General features: G+C 40.0%; 2 protein-coding genes across 5 annotated transcripts; one reads left to right on the top strand and one right to left on the bottom strand.

Moving 5' to 3' along the window:
- Window positions 1-739: 739 nt before the first annotated feature.
- Window positions 740-12,001, bottom strand: LOC111967473 (forkhead box protein O4). Its single transcript, XM_023992520.2, has 3 exons — window positions 9,555-12,001; window positions 7,353-8,825; window positions 740-7,264 (listed from the first exon to the last, which is right to left on the bottom strand). Exons 1-2 carry the CDS (start codon window positions 9,984-9,986, stop codon window positions 7,383-7,385), a joined length of 1,875 nt encoding a protein of 624 aa, XP_023848288.1. The 5' UTR covers window positions 9,987-12,001; the 3' UTR covers window positions 740-7,264; window positions 7,353-7,382.
- Window positions 12,002-13,319: 1,318 nt separating this feature from the next.
- On the top strand, window positions 13,320-20,624 carry LOC111967471 (sorting nexin-12). 4 transcript variants are annotated; one of them, XM_070444757.1, is made up of 5 exons: window positions 13,320-13,706; window positions 15,379-15,447; window positions 15,573-15,697; window positions 15,858-15,956; window positions 19,336-20,624. In XM_070444757.1, the coding sequence occupies exons 1-5, from the start codon at window positions 13,542-13,544 to the stop codon at window positions 19,454-19,456; spliced, it is 579 nt and encodes a 192-aa protein (XP_070300858.1). In that variant the 5' UTR covers window positions 13,320-13,541; the 3' UTR covers window positions 19,457-20,624. The 4 variants fall into 4 exon arrangements, with proteins under 4 accessions (XP_070300858.1, XP_070300857.1, XP_023848283.1 ...); XM_070444756.1 differs by having other exon boundaries at window positions 13,330-13,706; window positions 15,352-15,447; XM_023992515.2 differs by having other exon boundaries at window positions 13,331-13,706; window positions 15,352-15,447; window positions 15,858-15,948.
- Window positions 20,625-20,903: the final 279 nt, after the last annotated feature.

The following is a 20,903-nucleotide window of genomic DNA, read 5'->3' as shown; positions in this document are numbered from 1 at the left end:
AGGCCAACAGGTTGCCACAGAGGCCTAAATTAATTAATATGGTAATTTCCTACATATATTTGAAAGGCCTCCATCCCTTGTGACAACATGATTAAACCATGGCAGTTTATTGGATAACGTCAGAACATGTTAATGCATTAGTAGTTCCTCATAAATGTGGGGATGGAGGTGCACCTGAGAAACCTTTTCTATACACTTAGACCCTCTAGTGGTAGATATTAAGCATTGTGCATTAATGTTAAAGGCCCAGTGCAGTCAAAAARGTGATTTCCTTTGTTTTATAAATCAAATMAAAGTTTATTGGTTGCGTACACAGTTTAGCAGATGTTATAGCYGGTGCAGTGAAATGCTTGCGTTACTAGCYCCTAACAGTGCAGTAAAATGCCAATCTGGGAGTAGACCAATAAGAGCGTTCCAAACATCTCTGCCAATAACAGATAGTTTTCAGTTTTCKCCTCCCCACTCAAACCACTCCCAGACAGTCCAAGCAACATTCTTTCTTGAGAAATTGCTCTTTGCTAAGAAGCTATTTTTGTTTCTTTGTAACCATTTTCAAACAGTCCCAGTAACCTTAATTGTTACCRAGAAAATATTTGATATTGAGATAAAAATGGCTGTATTGGACCTTTAAAATGTGAAAAACATCCCAKTGTTAWATTCGTTGATACCATGAAGTTAATGAACAATATAAATGTGAATACTGGTGAACCAATAAAATAATAAAGAACGATTCGGCTAATATGGTTAAACAGATTACGTTTATTTCCACTTTCCAGAACTGTTTCCAATGCCGTCTTTGGCTGACTTTACAATATGTAAAGTAAGATTGAGAAAGAAATAAGACAAAAACTATCAAAATAAAGTAATTAACACATATTGGCTAGGCACAACTCATCAACCCCTCTGATAACACCCCCCGCCCCCCCCCACCCCTTCTAAAAACCAAAAAAATGTTTTTACTGTCCACATACTAAAATACTGTATTATCAAAGTGGGGCCATAAGGACATTACTAACAGCTACTTTTATCATGAGAAAATTAGTATTAAAGAAATTGAAGAAAAATATAAAGAAAGGAAATATTACTGGGACTAGGGAATAAAAAGTCAAAAGACCATAATTGTAGTTGACAGTGGGGAAAACTCCAGCAGATTATTCAAGGTATGACCTAGCAAATACAGCCTATGGGAAGGATGTCCCCTATACACTGTGCATTTAAACATGGCCACCACACTTTCAGTCAACACTTAAAACAGTTACACCACTGTCCAACAATGACACATTCCCTTTCATTCAGTCACTCCTATCAAACACTCACACCCACCCTAAGATGCATAAGGAAAGGACATCTCTCAAAGACCCGGCCAATAATGTTAACAATAGTATGACCATAGAAATAGAATGGGCTTGGAACCTCTAACCCTGGCAATTTGACATTGGTACACTCGCAACGGCTACCTGGTATTGTGACGCAATATTTTCCATGGTAATGTAGAATGTTCATTCAAATGATTTTCACTGATGTGGCTCATGCAATGGAATGTATTTTTTCTAACGTCAGTTAAGTTGAATCAACAAATCACAGCACATATTGATTTACTTCCTGCATGGCTCCTATGGGTACACTCACAATGGCTGCCAGTCCACCCATTATGCCATCATTGACTTGAGTATCACTGCGGAATCCATCACAGCAACCAAAATMATTTGCTGTTTATCAATGGGACTTTCATACATGCTTATTAAAATACCTCAAACTACACGGTATTCACTTTTATTTCAAATCTATTTAAGTGACAAAGTCTGGGGATCACTATATATATATATAACAAAAATAATAAAGGTTAGTTTCTTTAAAGGCCCAGTGCAGTAAATAARTWGATTTCCTGTGTTTTATAAATATTTCCACACTATGGGSTTGTGATATACCCTTTCAGTGTAAAAGCTGTTTGYAAAGATTTGAATGACTGCCTCTTGGTGGGGTTTTGGCCTGCCTGGTGACATTAGTATACACCAATAAGAAAGAGAGTTCCAAACTCAAACTCTGCCAATAACAGCAAGTTTTCAGTTTTCCCCTCCCCACCACTCACAGACGGTCCTAGCAAAATTCTTGCTTGAGAAATTGCTCTTTGCTAAGAAGCAATTTTTGTACATTTTTTTGTTAATTTTTACTGTTTTAATTGAAGAAAAAAACWATCACAGTAAGGTACTTAATTGTAAATGGCTGCATTGGACCTTTAACTAATCAATACCTTTATACTCACTCAAGATATCCATCTGTGTGATGCATACAAATGATTCAAGGCCCTAAAGTGATCTAAATATGCACCCATTACATTATGGCCCTCTTAATGTATGTCATAAATGACAACTAGCACCYATCAATAGGAAAATCTTTGTGAGAAAAAGGGTGCTTTATACAAATTAAAAGCTAATGTATTCACATGGTTACAGTGACATWATTAACAATCATGTAAAACTCCATCTAGGATGCATTTCAGATGAAAAACTGGTCAACACAAAAAAAACTTTACAATAAACGATAACCTTTTTTCTGACATGAACAAAGAATTAAATACAAACTTCCGCCTAACACAAAACACATCTTCAAAAGGAAAGAAAAAAACGTGGAAAATGACAAGGTGCATCTTGCTATTGAGTAACATGTTCTAGTGTTCAATATTGGCAGTTTAACAACCTCGAACGAGACTATTATTATGATATACGACTAAAGATATCTTGTGTACTTCCGTCTTACAGTAAAATTAGAATTTCTATTTTAAAGTGTTAAATTGAAAGTGGCTTGAATCCAAGACACTTGTGTCAAGGATGCCATACTCAAGAAAACGGCAGAACATGAGGGACTGTTGGTTTCCAGTCTTCTATTTTAACAAAGAAATTCACCTTAAATGTTGTTATTCTGATGATTATCTGATTACCCCCTTAAGGAAGATATTTCCATTGTTATTCTTTTTGAATGACCCCAAGAGATCACTGCTGAAAGCAAAATGTCCTCCATTGTGTAAATTCCATGTGAGGTTTTTATTTGGATTTAAATTTCACAATAGTCAAGTCAAATGAACTAAATAAATGGCAAGTCAATTTGTAAAATCAAGTTATACTGGTCCACGCATGCACTTTGCCTCACCTCACCTGCCTTGTCATTTGTTAAAATGTCAGATCTTTGAACAGGCTCCACTTGCAAAGCTTATCTGCACTGAAATACATTGTCCCAAGCACCCTCTTATCTGCCATGCAATTCTTAGTGTTCCTTTGGTTATGTATAAAATCTACATGCATCTCATCTTTTACAAAAATAAAAGAATATATAGAAAATGACTGTTAAAAATGATCTTTGAAATAGTTTCTCCAATTTAAAAAAACAACTTTTTTTTCCTGATTAGTAATATATTAATATCTGTTAATATTTCACTTATAACCTCCATCTAAATTGTATATTAAACTATAGTCAAATATATGTATTTTTTTACGTCACACATTGTATTAATTTCATAAAAAAGACGGTTAGTAATYTATAACAAAGTGTAAATAGTGAGAAATGATTCCCACATGAAGCCCCGGTTTCCCTTACTTAAAGCGATATAACATTTAAGGAAAACATTAAATAGCAAACCCCTTCAAAAGGAGATCTTAATTTCCTTCAAGACTTATTTTTAGTTCTCCTGATTGATCTGCATAGCATGTCATGTCTATGTGCATAGCACGTATACAACCTTCCTCCTCTGATGAAATGATTCAACCTAACTTGGATTTCGGCTCTTCTTTTGCCATTTGAGTATGCTTGCCACCTGACAGAAATACTCCCAAGTGCCTTGAAACACAACACGGTTCTGCAAAACCTTCAAGTGGTCCATACAGCAGTGGAGGAATACTGCTTTCAATGATATAACACTTGGCCAACCAATTCAATTGTTGGCAAATAAAATTACCTTTGAATGCCCCCTGTAAAAAGTTCACAATTCACATTTCTTCATATTGTTGGTGAAATTGCACACCAGGAGAGAAAAAAATACTCCCCCCAAGTTATTTCCACCCTGCTCTTTAGCACACACTGAGCAGAGTCACGAATGCCAAACTGTGAATGCATATCACATATGTGGCCGGGACGATAGCAGTGTCGCAATATTTTTTCTATCGCAAAAATGAAAACACGAAGCAGACCAACTCTTTGGTCCTTTAAAATTCCTGCMGTATGTAAAATATRGTGTGCTTTAGCTTGGAAAATAAATACATGTGACTCTGGATGACAACATAATGATAGTTTTGATAAAGAAGTTCAATCTGCTTCGTGTTTTATTTCCTTGCCACGATACTAAGGAGTATTGCGATACTGGTGTCGTCCCGGCCCTAATCACATACCCCGTACTGTTCAATTACTGAATTACCACTGAAATAACTCCTAGTTACCTTGTAGCTCCAGTCTCTTCAATGAAAAAGAAACAAAAAGCACATGTTTCGTACCATCAAGCGACCAAAKGCTAAACTAAGTTTGTTCAACCTGCAGAGTCCAATGTCAAATCGTGCATCCTTAACTCAGTCTCATCCAATGACCTTTAACATCTTCACACTTTGCCCGCGTCATACAGGTGGCTGACGTCACGAAAATGACGCACAATGGGGCCGGAAGCTGAGCGTTGTTATGATTCTGAATGGTCAGATGGCTAGTAACAATGACAAGAAGTTGCCATGTGGGGAATCGTTGGTGGCTCATTTCAGCTAGTTTTATCTTGTTCTTGATACCATGTCTTGTTTTGATGTGTTTTGACTGATTTCATGTCAATGCTAATATGGCTAAAATGAGCTAGCTAATCAACKACTTTAACGATCTATGAGACAAGTGCTCATTGTGCAAATGTATWWATGTTTTCAATAAACATTTGGAGATTAAATATAGTTTACATGTTGTCAACAATCTAAGCCAACCCATGCAGTAGTGTAGCCAGAAATGAATTGGRCCTCCCCCTAATTTACGGCAATTCTATTCATTTTGTCATGAGGCAGAGGAAAAATTAGCATTTTTAAAGCTCAAATATGTGTATTGACTGTGATAAAGGCACTGGATTATGAGCGGTCTTGTTTGCTAAATGAACAAAGTAGGCAGTGGTATGGTGCATTTATATAGTGCATATAGCCATAGAAGCACAGTGACATATGCCTCAATGCGGTCATATTCATGGCTTATTGGGAGTGTGGCTTTCAGTTAGTTATTTTTGGCCACCCTTCCCATGAGAGTGAATGTCATTCCAGTTCATCTGAATGTCATTCCAGTGCACTTCTTGTAGGTATGTTAACGGTTAACGGTTAATAGGTTAGCCACCGAAAATACATTTGACCAGTCATGCTTATAGGTCTATAGGTTCCTTTGCATAATTTTGCGAAATTAAATTGGTGTGTGTATTTTTGTTAGTCGTCATGCATCTTAGTTATCACAAGCACAGCATACAGTCTAGTTTGAGGAGCAGAATAGCCTACCACCTGTCAGACAGCACGAGAGTAGCTCCTCAAAAAGCTGGCACTGGAGTGAAATATGCTTTTATAAGCCCAGTCATTGCGTGTTAACTGTTTTGATGACCACGGTTAAAAATATAAATTTTTATTTCTCAAATTCAACTCATAATTCAAGTGCACCTCCCATTCGCCATTTGAGTGCATATGCTATAGTCAACAGTAGGCAGACTATAGTCAACGGTAGGCAGGCTATCAGCGCGTCACCCACCACTTTACAATGTGAGCTTGAGGCAGCATAATTGTTTGAAACCTGATCGTTTTACTTTAAATAATGAGGCGTGTCTTACCTTGCTTCAAAGTAGCCTTGCCAAAATCCAACCATAGAAACATGGAGGAAAATATAATTTTATAAAGACTTCCTCATGCCATTAACCATCATTTTCTATTGCTCTATTGGTTTTCATATCTTTCTTTCGTTGTCCAGAACCCAAAGACACAATCCTAGTCATATTAGCAAACCATCTTAGTTGTTGCTATTAGATTCCCTATCTTTCTAAGTTTCATATCTGTCACATATGGAACCGTTTGCATTAGGTGTGCTGTTTAGAACGGTGTTTTCCCGCGAATCGCATTTTGGCAAATGTTTGAAATGGAGGTTTTATTAGCTGCTTCATTACAGGACTTGAACGTTCAATAAAATACATTATAGCCTTTTGACTGTAATACYATAGGCTTGCTGTTGTTGCATGTTTCCATTAAGTTCAGAATGAAACATGTCCGTTCCTTGTATGCATGCATAGTAGGATATTTTCTGTTGGTCATGTCATTTTACTGTTTGGAAAAAATGTAACCATTTGTTGACCGGTTAATGAGGGTTGGTTAGTCGGCAACAAAACTGACCGAAAATTGCTTGCTATGAATTCTATCTAATGGTGTTTGCATGTTTAGGTAAAACTACGATTACTATCATTTATTTTTTCTCTCAATCTGATTGGATGGGCCTGTGCCCACCGAGCTGCAACCCTTTCTGTTTTGCCCCATAGTGGCTCACACGTTGGTTTTGTTGCCACACAACCAACCCGTCCATAGTCCAGCTGCAACTTCTCAATATTTTCATTGAGGAAGGTACAGAGGAGTGTTTTTGTGTTTGAACCCCATTCCCTCCATATATACAGATGCAGCAGCTTCATTTTATGTCTAAGTTGGTGGTGGTCGGTAATCGTTCACCACCTACAATTTATACGAAAACTGGCCATGTTTTCCTGTGTGCCCCGTCCATTTTACCTTCAATATCAAAGACATCAATGAGGTGTACCATATCAATCCTAAAACTACTTTGGTATAGTAATAATATTCATTGTTATATTAACTCCAAGTAGTTTAGAGTTGTTTGTTGTGTTTAGTCTTTTTACTCTAAATAAATTCTGTCATACTTCTCTCAAAAACACTCCAAGAAAATACATACGGCAAACTCCCCAAAAGTTGCAAGTGTTACTAGGGGGTCTGGGGGGGGTCTCATGTATGGTGGATCTCCTGACCATCCACTTGTATTGGCACGTGACATGGATGTCTGAGGTCTGMTTTCGTCCTTAAATCCAAAGAAAACTCAAAAGTACAAACGCAAAGGTTTTAAAAAATTGCTTCAAATCTTCAGCCAATAGGGAGACGAGGAATGGGAATGCACCAGATGTGATCTTTGTTGTGAGTGTCGTTGAGTTTTTGTGTGATTGGGGATCCTTACCCGCAACAAAGAGTCAAAGACAAATGTTGACTTCWTGATGTTCTTGATTAATCTCCTGCACAAAGCAAAAGATACAGGGAGTGAGTGAAGGTGAGAGGGAAACAAGGGTATAGTTAGAACCTGAAAGTATAATTTCAGCGTACCTGGCTAACACTGCAAGGGTTGCTGGAAAGTTAGCTGGGTACCCAGTTGTGGGCGGAGCTCTGCGTGGTCGCAGGGCCGGAGTAGCTTTGCCCTCCCTGGATTATGGGGTCAAAGTTGAAATCGATGCCCTCTCCATCCATGAGGTCGCTGTTGATGATGTAGTCAACGTCACAGTCCAAGTTCTCTGTGAACATCTCGATATCCAAGTCGGTGGGCAAGCGGTCTTGACTGGGCAGGAAGCAGCTCGGCGTTCCGAACTGGCCCATCCCTGGCAGACCTCCTCCTGCATTGGCGGAGAGGCCCCCTCCGTGGTGAAGCCCCATACCTGGCAGCTGTGCATGCTGGGCTTTGAGGCCGGAGTACTGTGGAGAGTCCTGGGTCATGCCTGACAGGCTCATGCCCAGGCCCAGCTGAGAGTGCTGCTGCTGGAGCTGGGACTGGAGTTGAGATTGCATCCCCATGGGTGCCACAGTGTTGGGCTCAAGCCCCTTCCCCAGCAACAGCTGGTTGGGCTTGGCCCGCCCTCCCACCATGGGCCCCCCCATGCCCATCATCCCCACTCCACCCGGACTGGGCATCAGCGGATCCACCTGGGTCATCATGACATCACTGGGAGGCGGGGAGTCCGAAGTGAGCAACGCCTCCAAGCTGGAGGCTACATGGGTGCCATAGTGACCAGTCCCATGGGAGCCGGGGGTAGGCATAGGGTTGAAGAGGGAGTTGCCATAGTTTGAGGGRTTGGAGTTGTTATTGTTGCCAGATTGTGTGCCTGAGGACTGTCCCKCGATCTGGTTGGCAGCCTGAGAGAGGTTGGGTGGCTGCAGCTGACGGAATGTGGGGAACCCGGACCCCCGGGGAAGCAAGGTGGAAGCGGAGGGCAGAGGGGTGGGGGGCACCATGGGGGCCGTGCTGGGACTAGCCCTTRCTTGCTGCTCTGTCATCAGCGTCAGGCCATCGATCAGGTCCAGCTCRTCCATGAGTGTCTCGGTGAGGGTGGGGGGCAGGTTGCCCGTGGAGTAGCCCAGTAGACCTTCCTCAGGCAGGTCATCCTCATCCTCCTGGCCGGGACCAATGGGGGACAGCCGGCCACTCAGGGTGCTGGCGTTGGAGCTGGTGCGTGGACGGAAGCTGGTCCACATGTCAGGGTCGTCTAGGCTACCGCGGGATGAGGGGCTGCCGCTGTTCACCCCCCATTTGGGGAACTGCTGGGAGGAGTTGGGACTGTCTGCYACGCCATCGCCGTCTCCCCCGGTGGTCCCACCCAAGCCTGCTGCTGCCTTCTTGGTCTGCTTGGCCCGCATCCGGCTCTTTAGCAGTTTGCTGCTGTTGTCCATGGAGGCAGCACGGCGCCGGGGGGCTTTCCCAGTCTTGCCCCCCTCTGGGTTGAGCATCCACCAGGAACTTTTGCCTGTGGACTCATTGTGAACTCTCAGGAACTTGTTGTGGAGTGATAAATTGTGGCGAATTGAATTCTGAGGTATCGGGAAGGGAAAAGAAAAAGGGTTTTGTTTAACATTGGCGCCTTGTAATTTAGGAAATTATTCAGCTTCATTTGATCAACAACAACAAAAATATTCACATTTTATTTGTCACATACACATGGTTAGCAGATGTTAATGCGAGTGTAGCGAAATGCTTGTGCTTCTATTTCCGACAATGTAGTAATATCCAACGAGTAATCTAACCTAACAATTTCACAACAATTACCTTATACACAKAAGTGTAAAGGAATGAATAAGAATATGTACATAAAATAATATATGAATGAGTGATGGTATAGAACGGCAAAGGCAAGATGCAGTGGATGGTATAGAGTACAGTATATACATATGAGATGAGTAATGTAGGGTATGTAAACATAGAAAATTGGCATTGTTTAAAGTGGCTAGTGATACATTACATCAAGATGGCAAGATGCAGTAGATGGTATAGAGTACAGTATATACATATGAGATGAGTAATGTAGGGTATGTAAACATTATATGAAGTGGCATTGTTTAAAGTGGCTAGTGATACATTTATTACATACATTTTTCCATTATGATGACCATAGATTTCAAGTAATTACTTCTATTATTCACTAATTAATGCAGTGTAATAATGTATCATGTGATCACATCAAATGAGTCTATATCACATAGTTATAACAATGTGTATAACAATTACGAAYCGCATTAAGGTAAACATCGTTTTCTTTTTACCTTCCACCCTGCTGAGCTGTTGCTATCTCCTTTATCTTTGAAGTAAGGCACGGTTTTCACCATCCAGTCATATATCTGTGCCAAGGTTAAGCGCTTCTCTGGAGCGTTCTCAATAGCCTGACTAATCAGGTCCGCGTAGGAATGGTTCCCCCATGCATTGCGCCGGGATGATCCCTTTCGGGGCGTGGCTCCACCCACTCCGGCTACAACTCCTCCCTCTGAGACCACAACTTTCTCAGGCTCACATACGATTTGCTGTTGCTCTTGCTTATCCTCGTCGGCGGGCGGGGTTCCCGCAGCGGATTCAGGTCCGTCTGCCCCCTCCGGTTTAACAGCTGAGATGTCGAGTCTGGGGAGCGGCCATGTGCACGACCTAGGTCTGCTTTGCGGCTCAAAATCTGGGTCAATCTTGGGTACCTTTGAATCCTCCATTGTAAGAGATTTTCCACAAAAGGTTTGCTTCACTTCTGAACTATTCTAAATGTTGACTACTATGAAATAATACTTAAAATATAAAACGTCAAAATAAATAATAGTCAGACTGAATAATCTCTACTAAATAAAAAAATAAAACAAATATATAATCTGGGGAGGTTTGTCAACATGTGTTTTTAACAGGCACACCAAAATGTAGGCCTATTAAATCAAATGTTATTGGTCACATACACATATTTAGCAGATGTTATTGCCGGTGTAGCGAAATGCTTGTTATTATTATTATCTGATGAGTCTATGTTCAAACTAGATTGTCTAATAAAATTATTGTATAACCAAAAGTTCAATATAAACTTAAACTATCGTACAAAAAAATTATATTTTCCATCCTCTATTAAGGGGACTTGTAGAAGAAAGACACAATCTGYATACACCAATATAGCGTCCGTTAATCCTGAGATTGGAGATTAGGGGACCCAAATAATCTCCTTAATAGTAACTATTATAAACCTTCCGATTTACATAGAGCAAAGAAAGGCTGTGATGAGGGTTCCTTTGTTAGTATAAAAGAACAAAGGGAACTCAGGGAGGAATGCACACCAAAACATCTGGATTGCAATCAGAAAACAATGCAATTGATGGCCCACAACGTGTTATGGTAAAACGTTGCTGTGGGGTATATATATATATATATATAATAAAAAAACGTCTCAGTTTAGTTTTGGTAGTTTGTAGTTTTAATATTGAGACAATGTAAATCTATGCGAAGTTTGTGAAAAGGTGACCTAATTAAAGGGAAAGTAGCTATAAAATTAAAACTATAACAACACTATAAATTTAAATGTTTATTTATTGCGTCTTCCTTCAAAAAATAATATTGCCCTTTGAGTTAAAATAAAAATAGAGTCGCCCTCAAGAACATATAKTTGAAAAGAACCCACAAATTAGGATTACACAGTGGGTCACTGTCACAAAAGAGCGTTCGTTACAAATGATCAACTAGCTAAATTTAACGATGCCTCGGTCTGCCCTTGTAAACAACGTGCCGTTTCGCTCCTTCGCACGTAGAAATAACCTCGCGCTTCAATAGAATACTGGAGCAGATATATAGTTACAATATTTATATCACAATTCTAATTGTGATATATATATATATGTAAACAACAACTAATTGATAACAAAATACACAATACATCTAGCCGTCACTCATACCTGTGAAACAATGTCACTTTGTGGATTCATGGAGCTAWAGCAATAAGATGATCAATATTTCAAGTAAAAAGTATGCTATATTTGATTATCTAACCAATGCCACGTTTACTGCTGAAAATAAGTCAAAACAGTAATGTTYTGCTGGATMTCGTTTCTTTCCGCTACAGCATTATTACTTGGCTAGTTTAGTAATTTAAGTCGACTGACAAAAATAAATGTTGWGAGCAAAACCTTACTGAACAGTTTGATCATGATGGTCTGTAACAAAAATTTGAGGAAAACAATCGATCAGAAAGTCCGTGGTTTTCTGATTCAGGTTTGCACTCTCCTCCACATTGTGGGCAAGCGCGTGTCGCCATCTGCCATGTTTCTCTACGCCGAGGAGCGGCAGCACACGATGCTCACGCGGGCACAAACCTTCAGAATGTGCCTAACTTGAGTCAGTCCTCGTCCCCCGGACACGTTAAAGCACGGTTCGGAATCCACGGTTTCTTGAAGTTTACTCTCTTACACATCGGCTGCACTCTCAACACACCAAACGTAGTTGTGGAAATAGCGTAATAGCCACCTAGCTAGCTGGCTAACTCCAGTTATTTCGGAGTTTAAAATCCTTTCAAAAGTCGGAAAAATGCCTTCAGTACCTTCCTTTGGAATTTGCCCCTTTCAGTAGATAGTTTTGCTCGACTTGTGTCTATTATGGATGTCAAAATATTCAGTCATCGTATATATTTTTTTGTTTTGTTTTGTTTTGACTCGAGGCGAAGACWCCCTTCTGACGTCTGTTTACCACTGCCAGACAACGTGTACTGCGCTTGCGTGTTGTGGGTTGCTGGGAAATGCAGTCAGTCATGTGACGWTTCAAAGCACAAGAATAAACAACGAACGACTGGCGAGCTAAAATAGMTACTTCGGTGCTGAAAAGCATGATTATGCAACACTTCATAAAGTGTACGCACCACCTACACACACCTAAGCCAAAACTGGAAAGTTACCCGTCAATMATCGTAAATCAGATTTCAGTTGACCAAGTAGTAGCGCAGACTTCTAGGTTTAGGCTACAGATKTATTCAGKCCCAATCTAGTGTTGAAGCACAMGCATCCCTCTTTCATTTGACATGCAAACTTTCAGCAATAGTCCCGGTGTGTCMGTGTACAGTGCATGGTCTTTAAAAAGTAGGTTGTCGACAGGTTACTTTAAAGTTGCCATTGTTGTACAGTTACATTCAAAAAATAATTATTTGTGTGACTAGGCCGATCTGTGAAGAAGATTAATTTCAGTATGATAKATTTTTTAAAGAATATCAGTGCCAACATAGAAAAGCATAGAAATACAATATTTGTTAACTTAACGACATTTTGAAGATCAGCCTAAATKTCATGGTGTGTTTATTTTAACAATAATCTGAGTGTGCACAAGAACTACAATTCCCAGTGTATTTTACAGTAGAACTTTGTGGAGTGGTTGGCCGAATAACCCTTTGGCGAATGCAGCGCGTGATGTAAACAAAATTAAAGGCTATACAGTAAAGATAGACCTATCTACAGCAAACATATACATCTGGTCTGATTTACTTTAAATCTTTATTCTGGAAACGTATACWTTTTTTGCAATAGTATAAGCCGTTCTGTAGATTTGTAAGTCTTTCAAATTATATACTTTCGTTCTCTTTATTGATAATATTTTGATCCCATTTTGTCAGCATGATTATTGTTTCACACTTATTTAATTTTGGCACAATTGTTTCATTCTCTGCAATTGGTCAAAATAAACCACGGTAAATGCGTTTGCTCTGCTTCGATTGGCTGCGGAACAAGAACCTTCACCACCAGTTTGCCTTTCCACTAGCTTCTATAGCCACAAAGTCAGATTCCAAAGCCACAAAGTCAGATTCCACAGCCACAGTCAAAACTAGGTGAAAATTCGGTCAATGTACTCTTCAGCAAGGCACTTAACCCGAATTCCTCCTGCAAATCGCTCTTGACAAGAGCGTCTGATAAGTGACTAAAATGTTAGGTTTAAAATCAAATTTTAAGATCAATTGTATAAATGGGCGGGGTGTATGACTTGGCCATAGAAGAACGATCCAATTTCTGGCTTTCCACTACATAACACAGCCACAAAGTCAGATTCCAAAGAAACAGTCTATATTGGCTARAAACAAGTGAGCATTTTGGCCTTAATTTAAGGTTAGGCATAATGTGAACAGTGTGCTTGAAAATCAGATTATAAAAAMATCAATTTTGAAATGGGCGGGGTTTAGCTATAATTATGACTTTGTGGTTGTGTTAACTAGTGACGATCCCAGTTTATCGACTCGAGATTAGCAGCAGAAACCGAAAATGTCGGATCCCACGGTTGCAGACACTCGCCGATTAAACTCTAAACCGCAGGATCTTACAGATGCGTATGGCCCCCCAAGCAATTTTCTTGAAATCGACGTTTATGACCCACAAACTATTGGAGTCGGCCGGAACCGATTTACCACTTATGAAGTGAGAATGCAGGTGAGGAGCGCCAGTATTGAAATCGAGGCCGGTGATTTTGGSGGGGCCTAGTGTAGGTGACGCTAGTATGGTGTGGGAACATGGGTTGGGACGTGTTTTTGGAGASACTCGACTTTTTGCTGTTCAAATGCTTAGCCTTTCACTTTGTCATGTTAAATAATAATTTCATCCAAATTCCTGATGCAGTCGTTACTAATATGGCTACCATAAACATTACATAGCCAGCACGTGAAAGGTTGTCAGGTTAGGTAGTGTTTCTGCAGGTAGCCTTTACCAGTCAGTATGTTAGGCTATAGCTAGCACGTTTATTCAATTATGTAGGATGTGCATGTGTTTTCTCCAACCCAGAAGAAAACCCTGCACACCCTTGGAATCCCCAGGCTCGATATTAAAGAATATTGGGCCAGTTAGTTGGTTATCAATCAATCACATTTATTTATAAAGCCCTTCTTACATCAGCTGAGGTCACAAAGTGCTGTACAGAAACCCAGCCTAAACCCCCAAACAGCAAGTAATGCAGGTGTAGAAGCACGGTGGCTAGGAAAAACTCCCTAGAAAGGCCAGCACCTAGGAAGAAACCAGGCTATGAGTGGTGTTATGAGATGAACAGACAGCCACTGGGGTGTTAAACCTTCATGGTATAGAAAGAAATGTGTTTGAACTTGAGCTAGTCTCACAAATCCTAGGGCATGCTTGAACATTGGTACATTGTGGGAGGCAACTTGTCTGTCTAGTAGGGGTGTCAAACTCATTCCATGGAGGGCCTAGTGTCTGTGGGTTTTTCACTTCAATTAAGACCTAGACAACCAGGTGAGGGGAGTTCCTTCCTAATTAGTGACCTTAAGTCATTAAGTACAAGGGAGAAGTGAAAACCCTCAGACACTAGGCCAGCATTTCCTAAAATCTGTGCACCTTTTTGTTTTTTGCCCTAACACTGCACAGCTGATTCAATTGATTAACATGTCATGATTATTTGAATCAGCTGTGTAGTGCTAGGGCAAAAACATGCACAGAGTTTAGYAAATCCTGCACTAGGCGCTCCATGGAATGAGTTTGACACCTGTGGTTAAAGACTATATGGGCTGAGGGATAGACATAAGTTGGCCAGTGTATACCCATACTACTACAGACCTCAACTAATTACCTGGCTCTCACACTGCATAGGGCGGCAAGTAGCCTAGTGGTTAGAGCGTTGGACTAGTAACTAAAAGGTTACACGAATCCCTGAGCTGACAGGGTAAAAATGTCGTTCTGCCCCTGAACAAGGCAGTTAACCCACTGTTCCTAGGCCGTCATTGAAAATAAGAATTTGTTCTTAGCTGACTTGCCTAGTTAAATAAAGGTCAAATATATTTTTTTTTATTAATGCAACAATCTCATGGACACTCCTCTGGGTTTCCCTACTCTCTAAAATGGGGTTGTATTATGAACCATCCACTATCACTAAATACACCACGCCAGTTTCATAATTGAACAGTGGTGTTCACAGATTGAGACAAGATACTGATCAAATTATTCATTTATGAAGGGTGTAAGTACTGAAGTCTGACCATGTCACTGGATATGCTGTACTAGAAATGCCACTCCCCAATCTAGATTTCTATCATTTTAATGTAGTGATTAATATAATTGTTATCACATGCAGACAAACCTTCCCATCTTCAAACTTAAGGACTCTGTTGTGCGAAGAAGGTACAGTGATTTTGAGTGGCTGAAGAATGAGCTGGAGAGAGACAGTAAGGTAAGCTCTCACTGCATAACTAATTGCCTGTATGTCTCACCATTATAATGCCAATTTCTTTTGTTGGAATTCCTGTGTTTGTTTCTAAGTAACTKATTTACTGATAAGGTGTGCGCTTTCTACAGATTGTGGTGCCCCCTCTCCCTGGCAAAGCTTTGAAGAGACAGCTGCCCTTCCGAGGAGATGAGGGTATCTTTGAGGACTCCTTCATTGAGGAGCGGAGGGTAGGCTTGGAACAGTTTATCAACAGGTGTGTAAGGTTTCTGCCAATGGTATTTCTCTCTCTGTATGGCTGTCTCCATTTCAATGCATTGTCAAATTAACTCCCAGCCATCTGCCTTTTGACTCCACTAATAAGCAATTATGATTGCTAATTACCTGAAATCTACTTCTTTCTCCACTATCACCAGACTCGCAGGTCATCCCCTGGCCCAGAATGAGCGCTGTCTTCACATGTTCCTTCAGGATGAGTCCATTGACCGGAACTACATTCCTGGAAAAGTACGCCAGTAGGATGGGCAGGGTTGAGTTGCCATCTAGGGCAGAGAATTGCCAGGGACCTCACGATATGATATTATCACGATTCTTAMGTGCTGATATTTATTGCGATTTAATGTTCCAAACGTATTGCTTATGATACACTGAGTATATAGAACATTAAGAACACCTGCTCTTTCCATTACATAAACTGACCAGGTGAAAGCTATGAWCCCTTTTTGATGTCACTTGTTAAATCCACTTCAATCAGTGTAGATGAGGGGGAGGAGATGGGTAAAGAATGATTTTTAAGCCTTGATACAATTGAGTTATGAATTGTGTATGTGTGCCATTCAGAGGGTGAATGGGCAAGACAAAATATTTAAGTGCTTTTTTGAATGGGGTATAGTGTTAGGTGCCAGGTGCAGAACTGTTGGGTATTTTCATGCTCAACAGTTTCCCGTGTGTATCAAGAATGGTCCACCACCCAAAGGACTTCCAGCCAACTTGACACAACTGTGGAAAGCATTGGAGTCAACATGGGCCAGCATCTCTGTGGAACGCTTTCGACACCTTGTAGAGTCCATGCCCCGATGAATTGAGGCTGTTCTGAGYGCAAAGGAGGGGGGAGAGTGCGAAACTCAATATTAGGAAGGTGTTCCTAATTTTGGGTATACTCTGTGTATGTCTGCTGCATAGAGACAAGATGCAGCATGAGAGAACGAGTTTTGATCAGTCGGGGAAACAAAAGTGCTGACAAAAAAAGGATGAAAAATACCTGCGTTTTGGCACAGATACAGCCTACTTGRGCTAGCCGACTGGGTGGCTGGGTTGGAGAGGGGTGTGGCAGTAGGTGGGGTGTGCTGGCTGTTCCTTAGCGGTTTCCATCCATCTCTCCCAGCAAGGGAATAGCATTTTATTTGTACACTAAATTATATATAACACACACAGTATGACCTCAGCTATCAAGTCTTGACTTACCTAGTACACTAATTTTGTGCTTACTAGAAGCATAATCGGGTGAAATTATAAGATAATTTTGTATAACCTAAAAGCATTAATATTTATTGTATAAATGTGTGTCTGTAACAGATTTCCATCCAYCATTTTTATGTGAGTAAAGTACATGTCGGGTAAAAATATCAGGGRTGATGGAAACAGCAAATTTGTCTGGAAAATGTCCAAATATCTACAAAACAAAATACACTAGACAAGGTGGGCTCTTTTTGTGTTGGTAAAATTAATGATGTGAGAAATGGCGGTGGAAACGCCTTTGTAATAACCATKTTGGAGTCACACGATGCTATGTTGTGTGGTCCTCCCACTACGACTCAGGGAAAGCTTGCAGTTCATTAGGCTACAGATGAAATAAGTTATGATGCACTTCACCGGGAGCTGAAAGTTCACGGTGATGAGCTTGATGCTCCTTTCAGATAAATACAGAGTCTTATTCTGGTGATGATCAAATGAAATGTATTTATATAGCCCTTCTTACATCAGCTGATATCTCAAAGTGCTGTACAGAAACCCAGCCTAAACCCCCAAACAGCAAGCAATGCAGGTGTAGAAGCACGGTGGCTAGGAAAAACTCCCTAGAAAGGCCAAAACCTAGGAAGAAACCTAGAGAGGAACCAGGCTATGAGGGGTGGCCAGTCCTCTTCTGGCTGTGCCGGGTGGAGATTATAACAGAACATGTCCAAGTTGTTCAAATGTTCATAAATTACCAGCATGGTCAATGCTTGGCTGCCCCGTTTGACAAGTACAAAGCTCAGTCTTAACCATAATTATGTAGGTAGCCTACCCGCGCTGTATRTGCAAGGTGTTGGTTAGAGCACACGTGCCAAGACCAGAGTCGGCACATTCGCTGTAAAACGCAATTTTTRTTTTTACAAAACCACKAGTAGAGTTGAAAATGCGATGGAAACCCATTTAACTTCTATGTTTTTATTTGTTACATGGGAATTTAACAGTAGAAGTAATCTTTATGTGCACTCCTTCATCACGCACAGCTTTTTATCCGCAACAAGTCAATTTGATAAACGCATCTCTGGTGGGATGTGTATTGTTTTTATGCAGATTTTAGAATAATTGCATGAAAATCTGTCYCCAATTGGATGGAAACCTGGCTGGTGATGACTGTTTCTCATCATTTTAAATGTGAAAATTAAGAAGCTATAGCTTAGCAAGSGGACAAAAGGATTATATTCTGTAATGTTGTAAGAGATTACATTTTACAGTTGTTTAAGGAACCTGAACATATAGAGAACAGTATCAGAGGTTTTTGTGTCTTACAATGTCTCTCTCCCCCCCCCCCCGCCCCCCCCCCCCCCCCCCCCCCTTTTTTTTTTTAGGTGTGAATAAAGTAAGTTTGGTTATGCTTTTTATTCAATTAATACAATTGTGATCATTTTCCAACCGCTTTTGTGTGTGTCAATTCAGATTTGGTTAGCGGGTTACCAATAATACATTCATGCATTTACCGCTTTCCACTATCTTTCGCTTCCCTCTTTTTCAATCAACCACTTTCTCCTTTTTTAATTTTCCTTGAGTAAGTGTAACTGTTGCCATGATATGGTTGCATGCATGCATGGGGTAATATTTACAGTTCATCTTTAGTAAAGCACGTTACTTCCCCTTTTGGCTTAAAGGGAAATGTCACTGTTTTTCAACTTGATATTTTATATATCTACAGCACCACAACATATTTGAAAATTACGCTTATCTTTGTTTTTTAGTAAAAAAACTGTAAGTGTTTCTGATGACATCATTGGTATGCGTCATGTGATTTTAATCAATTTATGAGTAGGAATATGAAGTTGAACATATTTGGAATGTCCCTTTAAACCAGTCATGCAGGCTTTCATGGCAGCACTAACTGAGACCTAGAGAGCAGTATCTAACATTCATATAATGTATGTATGGCTAGACCTTGCTATTGTTTTTTTTTTTAAAGACAGATTACATGCAGTTAATTTTTGAACTACAAGTTTACATCAAAATGCTCTCATCTCCAGCACCCTAAAATCTGTRGGATGCTGTACGCTGATACTGGTAACACAATGCCTCAATCATTGACTCTAGTTTTTCATTTGTGATATAAAGGAAGTCTTGATTTCAAACCTATTCTTTAGCAATAATGGAACATACCCCTGAGATCATATAAARTATTTATTTTTCTAAGGAAGATTCTGTTAACCTAGCCATTGAATCAGAGCCTAGAACTAACCTACACAATCTTACCCTTTTTTTGATAGTAGTAACTATGTTATAGACATTGTAGAACAGTAATGGTCTATGCCTTTTGTTTAGACTTTAAAGTCTTGGTCTACATAAGTGTAGTGAGACTGGCAACACTAATCCTCAGATGCTAATAAGTCCATGAATAGCTGTGATTTGTTTTCCTTTCTATAGCAGCCCCAGAGATGAAAATGATGGTGTACTCAGCCCATCTTCTCAACCCTACACCCCCTGGCTGTTTGGCTTTATCACTAGAGCCCACGCTGTCTCTTCCACAGGTGGCCCATCCTCCTAGACAACTGCATCTGCCGSAACTCTCTGTAAATACTGTGTACATATATACATATCTTATTTGTAGTTGGTCTGGGGAAGCTCTGGGGGTATTCACATGCAGAGCATTTAACTTGTAGCAGAAGACTGAGGGTGGTGAATTTATAAAACCAGTGAGTTAGTAAGTTACCTTTTTGAAACAACAGGATTTTTCTGGAGTTAAACTTGAGGCTTATTAAGTAAGTAGGAGTTGGTAATAATTATAAGACTTAATTTTTGGAATGAGAAAATATTGTTTTAGTAACACAAGTTGGCTTCCTAACTCATGAATTCTGCTTGGTGAAATATAATTGTGTACATTTCTCATGTGAAAATGACAGGCTCTGCCAAAAATACTTTCCCCTGAGCAAACAGTTTCTCAGTTKTAGAGATCGATCTCCGAAGGGAAACCTGGCCAACCTGACTCACCAACACAAAGCATTCTATTACGTTCCATTAAGATTCTTTTTACATTCATGTATATGTACTTGACAACTTATTTACGAATCTTGATAGAGGAATGATTCCATAGTGTCATAGAAAAAATTGCCAAGTATTAGATCAAGTCTTGGGGACAAATATTCATTCATACCACCTCAATGGTCATCAAAGACTCAATTGRACTTGATGTAATAGTAGGGATCTTAACCCCAATGTGTTGGGAAAACTCCCAACCTAGATTCTCGCCACCGTGGTCACAATCATTTTCAACCTCTCTACTGCAACACTATTGTAGGTTGTTGTAAATGAGAATATTTGAAATCAACTTACCTGGTAAAATAAAGCTRAATCAATAACAAGAATGTCCAGCAGGATACTTATTTTGCTTACACTCGCAGATACAGGGTTGTCTTAGAAGGAAATATTATTCAGTGTTTAGGTGCTTCTGTTTAATGTGTGGGGTGAGGCTGATGCAGCCGGATATGTCTGTAATCAAGCACCAAAGACKGTTTCTGCTGCCTTGTGATTGTGACATGTCTTCCTGAAACATCCTCGGCCTCACCACAACTAAACTGATGGCTAGTCGCCAACCATTTAATTTGTGTTTTATGTTCATGTGTTTTTGACCATTCAAATACATAAAGGCTGTTTTTTTTCTGATTTGTTGACCACAATGTACTGTTAGTTTATTAAACCACTGAAAATCTATCAAAGGTGGTTGTRTCCTCATTTAACAAATATTCTGTTATTATGGCCCAATAATCTCTCACCAATTTAGTGGAAATTGCTTTCCTCAGTTATCTTTCAAACCAGTGGTCAAGAAGAGGACAAGGCAAGAAAGCGACCAGACCAGATGGAAATAACCATACCTGGTGTAATAGTGACGTAAAAAAGGAATTGAATCTACTACTACACTGTAGTAGATAAATAGACGTCCGTTCTATTAAAATTAAATMACTCACATAATTTTAAGGAATTTAATACATTAGTTC

Source organism: Salvelinus sp. IW2-2015, linkage group LG8, assembly GCF_002910315.2.
Source record: "Salvelinus sp. IW2-2015 linkage group LG8, ASM291031v2, whole genome shotgun sequence".
Classification (NCBI taxonomy): Eukaryota; Metazoa; Chordata; class Actinopteri; order Salmoniformes; family Salmonidae; genus Salvelinus; species Salvelinus sp. IW2-2015.
The sequence above is the reverse complement of the archived record's forward strand: the minus strand, read 5'-3'. Positions and strand labels throughout refer to the sequence as shown.

Bases quoted from the DNA above. Each gene is read 5' to 3' on its own strand.
- LOC111967471 (XM_070444756.1), top strand. From the start codon at position 13,542: ATGTCGGATCCCACGGTTGCAGACACTCGCCGATTAAACTCTAAACCG. The intron at 13,707-15,351 runs GTGAGGAGCGCC...TATCACATGCAG, and splicing joins CTTATGAAGTGAGAATGCAG to ACAAACCTTCCCATCTTCAA. The intron at 15,448-15,572 runs GTAAGCTCTCAC...CGCTTTCTACAG, and splicing joins AGCTGGAGAGAGACAGTAAG to ATTGTGGTGCCCCCTCTCCC.